The sequence below is a fragment of the Colletotrichum orchidophilum genome (genome assembly GCF_001831195.1).
Source record: "Colletotrichum orchidophilum strain IMI 309357 chromosome Unknown Scaffold_40.1, whole genome shotgun sequence".
Classification (NCBI taxonomy): domain Eukaryota; kingdom Fungi; phylum Ascomycota; class Sordariomycetes; order Glomerellales; family Glomerellaceae; genus Colletotrichum; species Colletotrichum orchidophilum.
The window spans coordinates 315681-328241 of NW_019172996.1; the positions used below are offsets into that span (position 1 = coordinate 315681).

Below are 12561 nucleotides of genomic sequence, written 5' to 3' on the forward strand. Positions count from 1 at the left end.
ACCCTCAGCTGGGACATGAACTGGTCTGATTCGATAGGCGACATGTCGATGGATCAAACCATGGGGGCTTACGCAATCCTGGGTATGAGTGGCTAGACTTAGCCTGGTATCTATAGTCACCTAGCGTACATTCAGCCAGATGGTTGTGGGAGAGCAGGCGGGAAGACATCATGGGCTTGGGAAATAATTTGCCTATGCTGAAGTCCTATAGCAGTCGCTGACACCAGCGACCATTATACCATATTCAGGGGAAAGCCTTAGGAGAACGTGTATATGTACTCTGCTACTCTGTACGAAAATGGAAAAAAAAGGTTGGGAAAGAGATACAGGAGGCGGGGTCCAGGGAGTTTGGCTTTAGCATGAGAGGGAGACATCCCTTGGCACCCAACTCGCAACGATTATGCTCCGTGAGACACAACGCTGATGATCCAATTTTGCCAACCGGTGATAGGAGCTGCTTGTGTGAAAGCTAGCGGAGTTGGTCAAGACCTGGTTGTGTATCAAAGCGTTCCAATGGACGGGTATCGGCAACGATTACAATAGTTGAACCAAGCTTCCGTCGTCTTAATCCAATAACAAATAAGATCGAGCCTCTATTATAGCAGCGTCAAGCCCGCCAACCGTGTGAAAAATAACTAAGTAGGTTGATAAGAGGAGAAGACCATCACAACTTAGAAAAACCACTAAAAGATGGTGTTCTTAAAAGCTGACTTGGCGTTGTTTGCAGGACTGCTGGGTTCAGACATGTGTACAGTTATCGCTGTTGTAACCCGTTGCAAGACCACAATACGCTCGTGTCCGACGTTCTCACCCTGTCTGTTACGGTTGAATTCCGTGGATGTTGGACTGAATGGATGATGAAAATGACACCATCCTAACGGGCGTAAATATCGCGTCCACGCCAGTATTTTTCGCCCTACCGATCTGCCTAGAAGTCCAAATGTCTACTTGATAGACCATCTCAGTTTGCTCACCCAAAACTCGGCACGGTCTTCCCGGGAACCCGGGGTTTTGATCTACACTAATCAGATTAAGTCTGTTTTTCTGGAGATCATGACAAGGTTACCCCTACAGATATAGGTTTAATCACAGATAAGCTTCGAACTAAAAACTGAAGATGCGAAGCACACCTGCTGCTTGCGCTATCGCAGCTGACGGCTCGCAGGGAAACCCCAATGTCCAGGCCTAGACCATATCCAAGTTGTTGCGCTTACAGAGACACTGACTGAGTTGAAGCGCCGAAGCTCGTTACTGCCGATGTTAGGGTGGCGTTCATGAGCGCCTCCGATCTCACTATTGGCATCATGCGGCCAACCGCATCATTACACGGACTTAAAATCAGCCGCCGCACGATCTATACCTCTCCCCAAAGCAAAGGACCTGTAGATTGCGCAGTTGGCGCTTCCGATAATGTATTGCGGGTGCCCTCTCCGTGTAAAACCAGACTGCTAGGATGTGACGATGCGGCAATTCGCCAGTACTTCGATAGTCAGCCCATGCTGCTGATGAAGTTAGAGTCTCACCAAATAATCGCGCAAAAACATTCCCGAAAGACGTTACTACCTACGTACGTCTGGGCACTACGCGGGGTCTGGGCCCTCGCCGGGCTTTATGGACTCAGCCCGGTTGCAAGAAGACCCGGGTGTCACATAATCCTCGATGAATTCCGTGACATCAAGGCCACATCGCTGTGATTTTGAACATGTAGGGAGCTGTTTGCCCTAGATTCCGTGAGAATCTCGAACCCATCCACATGCTTCCATTGTATCAGCAGAGTCTACGCTGTATTTCTCGGCAATTACCTCCAAAGTATTCACGATCGTATTCTATTTGATATCGCTATGTTCTCGCTTTTACCGTGCTCTTACTATTAAACGAATATGGCATAACTTAAAGTGAGAAGCTGCTCGTACACTCTGTGATGCCATGACCTATTTGTAGAGCGGTTCCTGATTCTCGTTCGACGTCTCTCGAAGCTAGCCCTTAACTTTTTGTTGTGTGTATGTAGGATGGACGCCTTTGTGTCATTACCGTTGAGACCAGAGACATGCCACCTCACCTCCGGGTTTCCCTGTAGCTGACTGGTACGAAAAAACACTGGCATCTTACTCGAAATTGTAGAGCACTTGCTCACGCGTGATGCCTCGTGCTGCTCTCTCTACCCACTGCGACCATCGCTGTACGTGCAAGCCACATAATTACCGAGTGTTGCAAAGAGATCCAAACATTTCTCCCCACGTTTGCGACGCTCTGATTGGATGGAGGTCCTTTTCTCCATCCCGTAGGTATTCAGAAACACGCGCGACCGCGTTTCTCCCAATCTTTCAGAGTACGGATGCAGTTGCCCAGTTGATCTTGTTGTGTCCGGGAATCACGCGCATCCCGCGCCTGTTCCCAGAAACTCGACCAGAGTCTTTCTCAAGTTGAGAGTTCGAGAGGGGTGGCCAAAAAAGTGCTTTCGGCATAGTGTCAGATGTCATAATCTCGACCACCATATTCGGCTACAAGGCACAGAGGTCTCGTTGATGCCAAAAGCCCCCGATATCCGGGAACGTCAATCAAGGTGCGGCAAGATCACCGAGGAACCTTTCCCACGGCTGCCGGGTACAGGATTCTCTGTCCTCTCTTGTTGGGTTATCATTTAGAGCGCGACGGCGAACAATGGGATACCAACACGGCATAATTGCACCTTAACCAGTCGTCACAGAAGCAAACTCGAGATCATCTCAACCAGACAATGGGCGAGATCTCCTAGCGCGGTTAACGAGGTGGCGCCGGTGGGTATCGGGAACTCTTCTGCCTCGCTGGAAATGCTTCCCTTTTCATCTTTTGCTGCATCCGGACGCAGGGAGACGAGGTGCATGATGATCTATCTAGCCCGACTTTGCCGGGCGCGATGTCTTCAGAGTGCCGGCCTGACTCGCCGTGGGCCCTGGCAAGTCACCACCGCCTCCACCACGCCACAACGATTGGTGGACTAGGACAAGCCACGATGGCCTGGAACGTGAACCGACGTTGAGTATGCAGACACAGGGACCCTGTGCAGCTGACAGCTTCTATGGGTCTTGAGTTCCGAGACTGAACACGGTGCCTTGTTATAAGCTGGGTTGTGTGCTGGTATCGGCTCCGAGCACCCTGTATAACCTTGCCAGGAGCCGATCCGCCATGCCTTTGATCGATTCCGGCGCCGCGACAGGCACGTTCGGAATTCTCTAATCATCGTTAATGGCTCGAATAGATATGTAAGCACAATTAAGCAAAGATGTATAATCATGTCATATTACAAGGACACCAACAGGGAGATGTTCTGTCTTCGACAGTCGTGATGTTTTGAGGATTTTTTTCATTCGGGGTTCCCTTGACATTTGATACATATTGGGTGAATGGATACGATGATTCAACTCTGTCTAATGCACCTTCATAGCTAGACCACGACGCTTAGTCATGTCTGTTTCACAGCCTAACCCGTACGGGGAGGGTTGTCGGATGAGGTTCCAACTCCTCTTCGAAAAGGCTGACATTTCTGCGTCGGGTTTTCGGATAAATGGAGCTGAAGCAACGATACCCGCCAACTTCATTCCGCGGCTAGTATTCATTAGCCCGTACCATCTCAACGTCAATCTCAAGTGAATGAAGCTGGGACCACTTGTTCTTTGAAATTAGTTTTGGGAGAGGGGGATCAGCAAGCAGTAGATTCCATGTAGACTGGTATGTGACTGCTTAGATTGTGACTTACATGACTCGTCTTTCCGGCGTTGCCGTCGACTTCGGGCTGGGTGCACAACAGAAAGAAGCTATTTGTAGGGTTCACCGGGCATTATGTCAGTGAGCTGAGCTGGTCGCCCATTTGTGCGCATGATGGATCACTAAAAGTACTGCATGTCGTGCGTTAGAAAAAATAGATTGAGGTAAGGGAATAGAGGGAACCCTAGTATCCATACATGTACTCACCAGAGTATATAAAATTGGGTGAGTGGAGGGATTGTCGAGCGACGAGTTACTTGGCTGAGTGCTGATGTGACCTGGAGTCGTGGTCAGCAAACGTGCGAAGACCCGAAGGATCGGCGCAAGGGCTTGAAAGACATGCTATGTATACCATTCCTCTTCCGGAAGAATATCAACTCAACGGTCTCCTTTGCTGGCCGTGTCTCAACCCCAGCCGTCGTACGGCCAAGCCCTACAATTTCGCACAATCAACTCAGGAAGCAAACGTGATACGCAACATTTCATTGACAATATAAAGCTCGATAGATTATTACTCGGCAGGAAAGGACAAAAATCAGAACTACATTTGTCTACCTTTGGAAATGGCCAAGGCAAACCCCCCACCCAATCCCCCGATACCGATGCCAACTCCTGTATCGACAGAGTCTACTCATCCAGGAGCGGCGAGTTCTCAAATCTAGCCTAGCGGACAAAAAATCTCCAATCCGATTCATTCGACCAAGGATGACCCGCTACGAAGACACAGCGTACGAAACTTCACTAGTTACCCTGCCGTCAATCCTGTTGAACCCCTCTGTTCGAAGCGGCCGGATACTAGAGCCCAAGCCCGAGAGAAGCCACAACCACTAAGGTGATGACCCCCATAACCAAGAGCTCGTCCCATTGAGCACCAAACGATCGAGACGCCGACGATGTCGTCACGGCAGTGGGCATGCCAGAGCCCGCTAGGGCCGAAGCCGTGGCAGCAGGCGGATTGCCATTTGAGCCACCGGCAGAACTACCAGCGGGAGAATTGCCTCCAGGGGCTTGACTGACCGCAGGCTTTGCCGTGGGAAGATTGCTTCCGGGGGGCTGAGTGGCAGCAAGCTGCCCGGCGGTAGCACTATCCCCGGCAGATTGGGTGGCAGCAGGCTGCCCAGCGGGAGGGTTGCCTCCAGGGAATTGACTTCCGGTTTCTTGGGGAAGTTGAGTACTTAGGTCCTGGTGTTCCGGCGACCCAGAAGAAACCCCTCCACCGGCCACGATGGTAGGATTGGCGCAGTTCGTGTTATCACAGAGGGAGATTGTCTGCGGCGGCAGCAGGAGAGTGTTGGTGATCGCGGAGAATGTTACCGATACTCTGCACACTTGAAGGAATGGATCGACAACAGGGGGCGCAGCAAGTGCCATAGGAAGAAAGTGTAGAAGATTGTAGGGCTTCATTTTAAGTAATTTGATTAAGAGTGTAATGGCTCGACGACGATGCAGTGGCTGTCAGAATGGTTGATCGAATGTTCTTGATTCCTTGGATTGTGGAGATGAGCTTCTATATACTTTATCCTCGTGGTCAACTTGAATGTTTTGATGTTATACATTCTCGGTTAACATGTTTCGTCAACATCCGGTCATGCTGGATTCCAAGGCTATCAATGTCTCCGAAGATTATCCCGAGAAAAACAGCATCTATCACTCGATGGGTACACTTTTTTGCTTGCCCTTTGCCAATGATTGATCCTACTAGTGTGAGGCCATACTGCTTGCAGATGGCAATCAGGTGTGAAAACAGGCCACTCTAGAGAAGTTTTCAGCTTTTTGACTGGCAGTATGTCTGCCTCGGGAAATAGTCGCTCGCTTCACTGTTTTGACTTTTTTCCCAAATGTCTGCTCTTGGACAGCAACCGGGGTCATTCAACTCAGAGCAGACGCTGCGTATCAGATCGTGAGATCCACAACTCAGCTCCCCTCGCAAGTCCTTGTAGACGCAATCGGCCATAGTCTAACATCTAGTCAAAATGAGGCGATAGCTCGGGCTCACCCTGGGAATTCTCTTTTGTAATGATTATGAAGTCGTATGGGATGAGCAGATGCTGCCTGGTATGCCTCGATGGTCTGGATGCCCCGGGACAGTGCTCTCCGGGCTGAAGTCACCAGAATGGTGCCATTTGCAGCTCGGTTAACTACTTGCAGCTCATTCAATCCATGATTGAGCTGTTTCCGGGTTGGATTCGTGCCTCATCAGGTTAGGAAAGGAAATCATTAACTCTTTCTCAGCTCGGTTGTGGGGTTGAGTAAGGGCCTTTGGCTCCCGTCTCTGTTCTTGCAAGTTAACTAGTTTGCAAGATTCGGGAACGTCGAGTTGAAGGAGCTTGTGTATAAGATCTTGGGGGTTCTCAAACCTCAAAGTAGTATTCTGAACAACCAAACACCGACTCATCAACTTTCGTTTTTAAAGTACCTTCCAAGATTCATACCTGCACAATCGTTTGACGCAAAAAAGCTCCATATCAGGTGTCAATGACCATGAAGCGAATTCCGCTCCTCACAACCGCTATGAGCACTGTGGCTTTTCTCCCATGGCTTGGCTTAGCAAGCGTGGACTGTCCCATCACTGGGCCTGGTGCTGTCCCGACGACCATTCAGCCCCTGGAGATTGTTCATTGCATCCCGCTTCACCTCAGCACTTCTGTTTCCCAGAATGTCACCTTTACCGTCATGGGTACTACGGTCAAAGTCACCAATGCTCCTGCATTGATTACATCTGACTTCCTGGCTACCACTACGGTCACGTACATCTCCACTGTGTGAGTATTCAGCCTCGAATTGACTGGAATCTTGCTGACAAGTCGTTTGAAACCTATAGCAACACCGAATCGCCCTACACAGGACCTTGCGTCACGGTAACTGCAGCTCTACCTCCCGGGTCTAAGCCTTCGACTATTGTAATTGCCCCACAGAGCGGCCAGGCCACAGGGACAAAGTACATATGTTCGCCGCTTGAGTCAAACAAGCCTTGGCTGCCGGGAACGGACAACCCAGGCAACTACCCATACAATGGAAGCATGACGACGTTCACCGCTTTTTATCCAGGCTCGGCCAAGACAACGTTGACGATTCCCCCTGCTGGTGGCGACCAGACAGGCACTGAGCTCGTTCTGAATCCCACGCCCAACGTTGGAAATCCCCCTTTCAACGGACCTTGCGCGACAATCACAGCTCCAGGATTCGATACAGCATTGATGACGTTGACCCTGCCTCCATCGGGAACTGATCGAATCGGAACTCAGATTGTCTGCGTCCCCCCTGCTACGGGAGGTCTGATAACTAGCACGTCGACTGGTACTCAACCTGGCCAGACAGGACTATTAACTCTTTCCCCCGGGAAGCCCGGAGATCCTACAACAATCGTTACCATCGTGTCTCCCCCTACAGGAGGATTCGTGACTTCTACGTTGACTGCAACCTTACCAGGTCAGACCGGGTTGTTAACCCTTACGCCTGGTAAGCTCGGAGATCCTGTTACTGTTGTTACCGTCGTGCCTCCTCCCACTGATGGGCTAGTAACTTTCACGTCAACTGGCACCCGTTCAGGTCAAACCGGATTGCTCACTCTTACGCCTGGCAAGCCCGGTGATCCTACAACGATAGTTACTATCGCCCACCCTCCCAGCGGCGGCTTAGTGACATTAACTTCGACCGGCACTGGTCCAGGCCAAACCGGCCTTCTCACACTGACCCCCGGTCAACCAGGAGATCCCACTACCATTGTCACGATTGAGCCCCCTCTCAGTGGCGGCTTGGTCACTTTTACCTCAACTGGCACTCAGTCAGGTCAGACTGGTCTCCTCACACTGAGACCCAGCCAACCAGGAGACGCAACAACAGTTGTCACCATTGTACCTCCTCCCGCCGGCGGCTTAGTTACCTCTACTTCAATTGGCACTCAGTCAGGTCAGACTGGTCTTTTCACACTGACGCCCAGCCGTCCTGGCGATCCGACCACTGTCGTTACTATTGTGCCACCTCCTGTTGCCACAGGAGGATTCGTCACATCCACGTCGACAGGAACTCGGCCCGGCCAAATTGGTCTTCTTACCTTGACGCCTGGTCAGCCTGGCGACCAAACTACAGTCGTTACTATTGTGTCCCCTTATTCAGAGGGATTGACGACTGTCACGTCCACCGGTACTCAGACTGGCCTTACAACCCTAACGCCCGGCCGGCCAGGCGATCCGACGACAGTCATTACTTTGGTCTCAACTCCCGTCGGTGGTATTGTCACGGTCACTTCTACAGGATCAACCACTGGACTTATAACTCAGAAACCTAGTCGTCTTGGAGACTCCACGACAGTCATAACATTCGCGACGCCTCCCGCCGGTGGACTGACCACAGTCACTTCGACAGGCTCGGCGACTGGTTTAACCACTCTTACACCTGGAAAACCTGGTGATCCTACTACTGTCGTCACGCTTGTAACTGGCCCTCCTTTTGTCACAGTCACGTCCACAGGCACAACGACAGGTCTAACTACTTTGACACCTGGAACACCTGGGGACCCTACGACTATCGTCACATTTGCAACTAGCCCGCCGCCGGTTACATTGACCTCTACCGGCACTACCACAGGCCTCACTACAGTTTCAGGAGGCCCAGGAGGCCCGAAGACTGTTATTACGTTTGTTCTTCGCCCGGGGGTTCTGGTTACAGTCACCTCTACCGGAACCACGACCGGAGTCACGACGGTTAATCCCACTGACCCAGTTGGCACCACTAGCGTGATCACATTCGTGACTCTACCAGCCCCTGTAACACTCACGTCGACCGCCATTACTACGGGATTGACTACCATTCCTGGGGGACCAGGCGGCCCCAACACTGTCGTCACTTATGTGGCCCCGTCAGCGAGTGAGGTTCCGCCTGTGACCGTCACATCAACAGCTTCAACCACCGGTCTGACTACGCTGGCCCCTGGCCCCGTCAGCGAGTGAGGTTCCGCCTGTGACCGTCACATCAACAGCTTCAACCACCGGTCTGACTACGCTGGCCCCTGGCCCCGACGGTGGCCCTTCGACCGTTGTTACTTTTGTAACTCCGTTAATAAGTCCTCTTTCTCCCGTGACCGTCACATCGACGGCATCGACCACCGGATTAACTACTCTCCCCCCCGGCCCCAGCAGTGGCCCATCGACTATCATCACTTTTGTGACTCCCTCAGCCAGTCCTCTCACGCCAGTCACGGTCACATCAACAGCATCCACCACCGGCCTAACAACCCTTCTTCCGGGCCCCAGCGGTGGCCCTTCGACGGTTGTTACTTTTGTGACCTCCTCGATCCCTCTCACACTAGTCACAGTGACTTCAACTGGGGACGTGACTGGGCTGACAACCCTTCCCCCTGGCCCTAGTGGCGGCCCTTCGACTGTCATCACTTTCGTCACTCCCTCCGCTCCTCTTATGCCAGTGACTGTCACCTCAACAGGCTCAACGACCGGCCTAACGACTCTCCCCCCCGGCCCTAGCGGCGGCCCGTCTACTGTAGTCACATTCGTGCCCCCTGTCACTGGCTTCTTGACGACAATCACCTCGACGGGCACAAAGACCGGTCTCACAACTCTACCCGCCACCGCGGGCGGTACAACGACTGTCGTCACCTATTCTTGCGCTGTGCCAACGACATCACAAACGGTCTCCGCCAGCAGCACCCAAGGCGCCCAGGCGACAATCACAGTACCCGCATGTGCAGAAACCATGACATTTACAATGATTGGCGGCGCCGGTGGACAGCTTTATCGTGGCGGAGGCTACGGACGAAGAATTACCGGGTCCTATGCCGTCACGCCCGGGCAACGCATCAATGCCATCGCAGGAGGCGCCGGTGGCGAGGGGGACGTGGGCCCCGGTGGATCGAGCGCATTCGGCAGCGGCGGAAACGCCGTCACCGGAGGCGGCGGCGGCGGAGGCGCATCGGCCATTTACGTCGGCGGCAGCACGCTCCTCGCCGTTGCGGGTGGAGGCGGCGGCGGTGCCAACTACTACTTCTCCTCGTCGACTTCGGCAGCACCTGATCGGCAGATTGTGAATGACGACAATACCGGGAACGCGGGAACGCAAGGTCACGGCAGGGAGTTCGCCGCTGCCAACGATGCTTCGGCAATCTACTCGTACGCGATGGGAGGGAGTCCGGGCACAGCGAGTGCCGCTGGCGCCGGAGGCGTACATACGGGATACTCCACCGCGGCCAATAACGGTGTGGCGGGGAGCGGACGGAGCGGGGGCAACGGCAGCCCTACGCCTTTTGTCAACGGGAACGGTGTGGGGGGTTCCGGCGCCGGTGGGGGAGGATACTTTGGTGGCGGGAGCGGGTCCAGCGTCTATCTGGTCTTCACCAACGGCAACGGTATCGCGAGTGCTGGAGGCGGAGGCGGTTCGAGTTTCGTCGACGGCGCTGTTACCGGCGCTACGCAGGGCGGCGCGGATGCCATTTACGGATATGTCATTGTATCCTTTTCTTGAATTCAGCTTCGCGACTGGACGGGGAATGTTTTGGAGGCGGCGGTGGCGGGTTCGGCTTTCTTGGAGAGCTGGCTTGTTTGTGCTCCTGAGACTGGCCTGTCACACTCAGTATATCCTTTGTCTAGTTATTGAGATGGATACTGCCGCTTTGGTGTTCTGTTTCGTAAACGTACGCTCGAGTGTCGTTCTGGGGGGTTTCCAACTAGACGATTAGGATACTATGTGAGGTGTGAGTTTATAGTAATACGGCTGTCTTGGTAGAACAATTGTAAAGTAATTAGTACACACTATTTTTCCTTGACCAAAGTAGGTACTGGATTTCCTCATGGTAAACTTGCCCGCCCGTCCCCTCGGCAGCATTGTAATAGCGTCACTATACACTTAAAGTTGAGAGTAGTAAAAGTCCCATCTTGGTCCAAGGTTTGCGGCACCGGGGTCATCCTCCGGCCAGCGCTCCCCGCTATGGCTGCATTGGGCCGTCGGTGCACTTCATTTTCTTGCAGACAGACTATAACCAACTCGACAACGTGGCGATCGACAGAGGCCTCATTAAGAAGAAGCCAAAAGTAACGTCGGTCGGTTGATTCAACCCCTCAGCTAACTCACACACCATCATATGCTCGTATGACAGAAACATGACAGAAATAGACCAGAAACCCAAAATTCAGCTGGGCAAATGCCCATGTTCATACACCCCCATCATCCAACCCGTTTGCGCACCAGTCCCCGTACCCATGTGCCCTCGCTGCATGATGTGTGTGTGGGTTCAAGAATCCCTTACTCCAACAAAACAAAACGCCATCCAAATCCACGTCGTACTCGGCATTCTCTCCAGTTTTGCCCACCCCGCAATCAGTAGGCTCGATCTCCCTGCCCCCGGATTTCCCGAGTGGCAAGGCCAAAAGCAACTCGACAAGCATCCCATCTCCATCTCCACCTCCTCCTCATCATCATCATCATCATCATCATCACAAATCACAAATCACGCCTCTCCAGCCGTCAACGAAGCAGCCACAGCAGGAAGCCCGCACTCGGTCTGCAAATACTCCACAAGCGCCGTATCAATCGACGCCGAAAAGGCCGCAAACAACAGCGTCGCCGTAGTCCCCGGCGCGGGGAGGTACCGCACCCGCGGCACAATCTCCAGCCTCGCCAGCCCCCGGACCGCCGCCAGCGCCGCGACCCAGTCCATGCTGTCGTGCTTGATGAGCGCCAGCAGCCGCAGGTCCGAGACGCTCAGCGCCTTGAGCCCCGCCCACGCCGCCGCCGTCGGCCGCCCGCCCTCGACGACGATGCGCAGCCTGGGTATCGTCGTGTCCAGCCGGGCGAGGTAGGCGCACATGGCCGCCCAGTCGAGGCGGTCGCTCTCGCTGGTGCCGTGCATTACGGGCCCGTCTTTGCGGATGGTGAGTTCCTGGATGGCTGCGCGGGAGGCGGGGGTCAGGTCTTTGAGGAAGGGGACGACGGCTTCAATGTCGCTGCCAAAGTCGAAGCCGTGGGGGCGGCGGTAGAGGAGGTGGCTTGTTTCGCGGTGGATGCGGCGGTTGACGGCCATGATTTCCGGGTGCATTGGTGTTGATGATGACGTTGATGTTGATGTTGAGGTGTTGTTGGTGTTGGTGTTGGTGTTGTTATGAGCGTGGGCGGCTGGGCGGTGGTGTGCGTAGGTCGTCTCGAAGCACTGCCGGTGGAACGACCGCTCGATGATGCGGTACGAGGTGCGGCGGTAGGTGCTCAGGGCGCCGGCCGGCAGCTGGTGCATTGCCTTGTTGCGGACGGCGAGTCTCTTGTCTCCGGCGTGGTCGAGATCAAGGAGGTATTCGTAAATCATGATGCGGATTTCGGCGGGGATCCGCATCAAGGGGGACTGCTCTCTGTCCATCATCGTGGGGTTACGAGGGTTACGAGGGGTGGTGGTGGTGGTGGTGGTGGAAATGTTGGGGTCGAAAATCTGGGGTTCGGAACGAGGGGGGCGGGTGAGGAAACTTGGGGACGTGGAAGATGGGGACGTTTCTCGGATCAACGGAACTCTGTGTCTTGGGGGCAATTACTCTGGATATCTGATTCCAGCAAAATAGTGAGTACCAGAGACGGAGCGGCAGGAAACCAGAGAAGGTAAGGAATAAAACGACCGAAACCCCCGGGAGAGCGCCATCAGCTGGTCTTATGGCATCGTGCCCCTGCGAGCGTGAGGGTGAGCGTGACAAGCCATTCCGGATTGGACCACCCACACGTTCCGAGACGGGGGAGACTGCAGAGGGGTCCATCAAGGTGCTAAGCTTGGCGTTCCAGTTGTCTGTACGGATACCTCCAACGAAGATACCTACCCAACTAATAGTCCTC

The 12561-nt window shown here is 53.6% G+C and overlaps 3 protein-coding genes across 3 annotated transcripts; 1 reads left to right on the plus strand and 2 right to left on the minus strand.

Moving 5' to 3' along the window:
• Positions 1–4539: 4539 nt before the first annotated feature.
• Positions 4540–5148, minus strand: CORC01_05742 (uncharacterized protein; the record flags this gene model as incomplete). The annotated part of the gene is made up of 1 exon (XM_022617384.1): positions 4540–5148. The coding sequence occupies one exon, from the start codon at positions 5146–5148 to the stop codon at positions 4540–4542; it is 609 nt and encodes a 202-aa protein (XP_022476201.1).
• A 1071-nt stretch (positions 5149–6219) lies between these two features.
• On the plus strand, positions 6220–10218 carry CORC01_05743 (uncharacterized protein; the record flags this gene model as incomplete). The annotated part of the gene is made up of 3 exons (XM_022617385.1): positions 6220–6506; positions 6566–8610; positions 8687–10218. 3 exons carry the CDS (start codon positions 6220–6222, stop codon positions 10216–10218), a joined length of 3864 nt encoding a protein of 1287 aa, XP_022476202.1.
• A 982-nt stretch (positions 10219–11200) lies between these two features.
• CORC01_05744 (uncharacterized protein) lies at positions 11201–12103 on the minus strand (the record flags this gene model as incomplete). Its single annotated transcript, XM_022617386.1, has 1 exon — positions 11201–12103. One exon carries the CDS (start codon positions 12101–12103, stop codon positions 11201–11203), a length of 903 nt encoding a protein of 300 aa, XP_022476203.1.
• Positions 12104–12561: the final 458 nt, after the last annotated feature.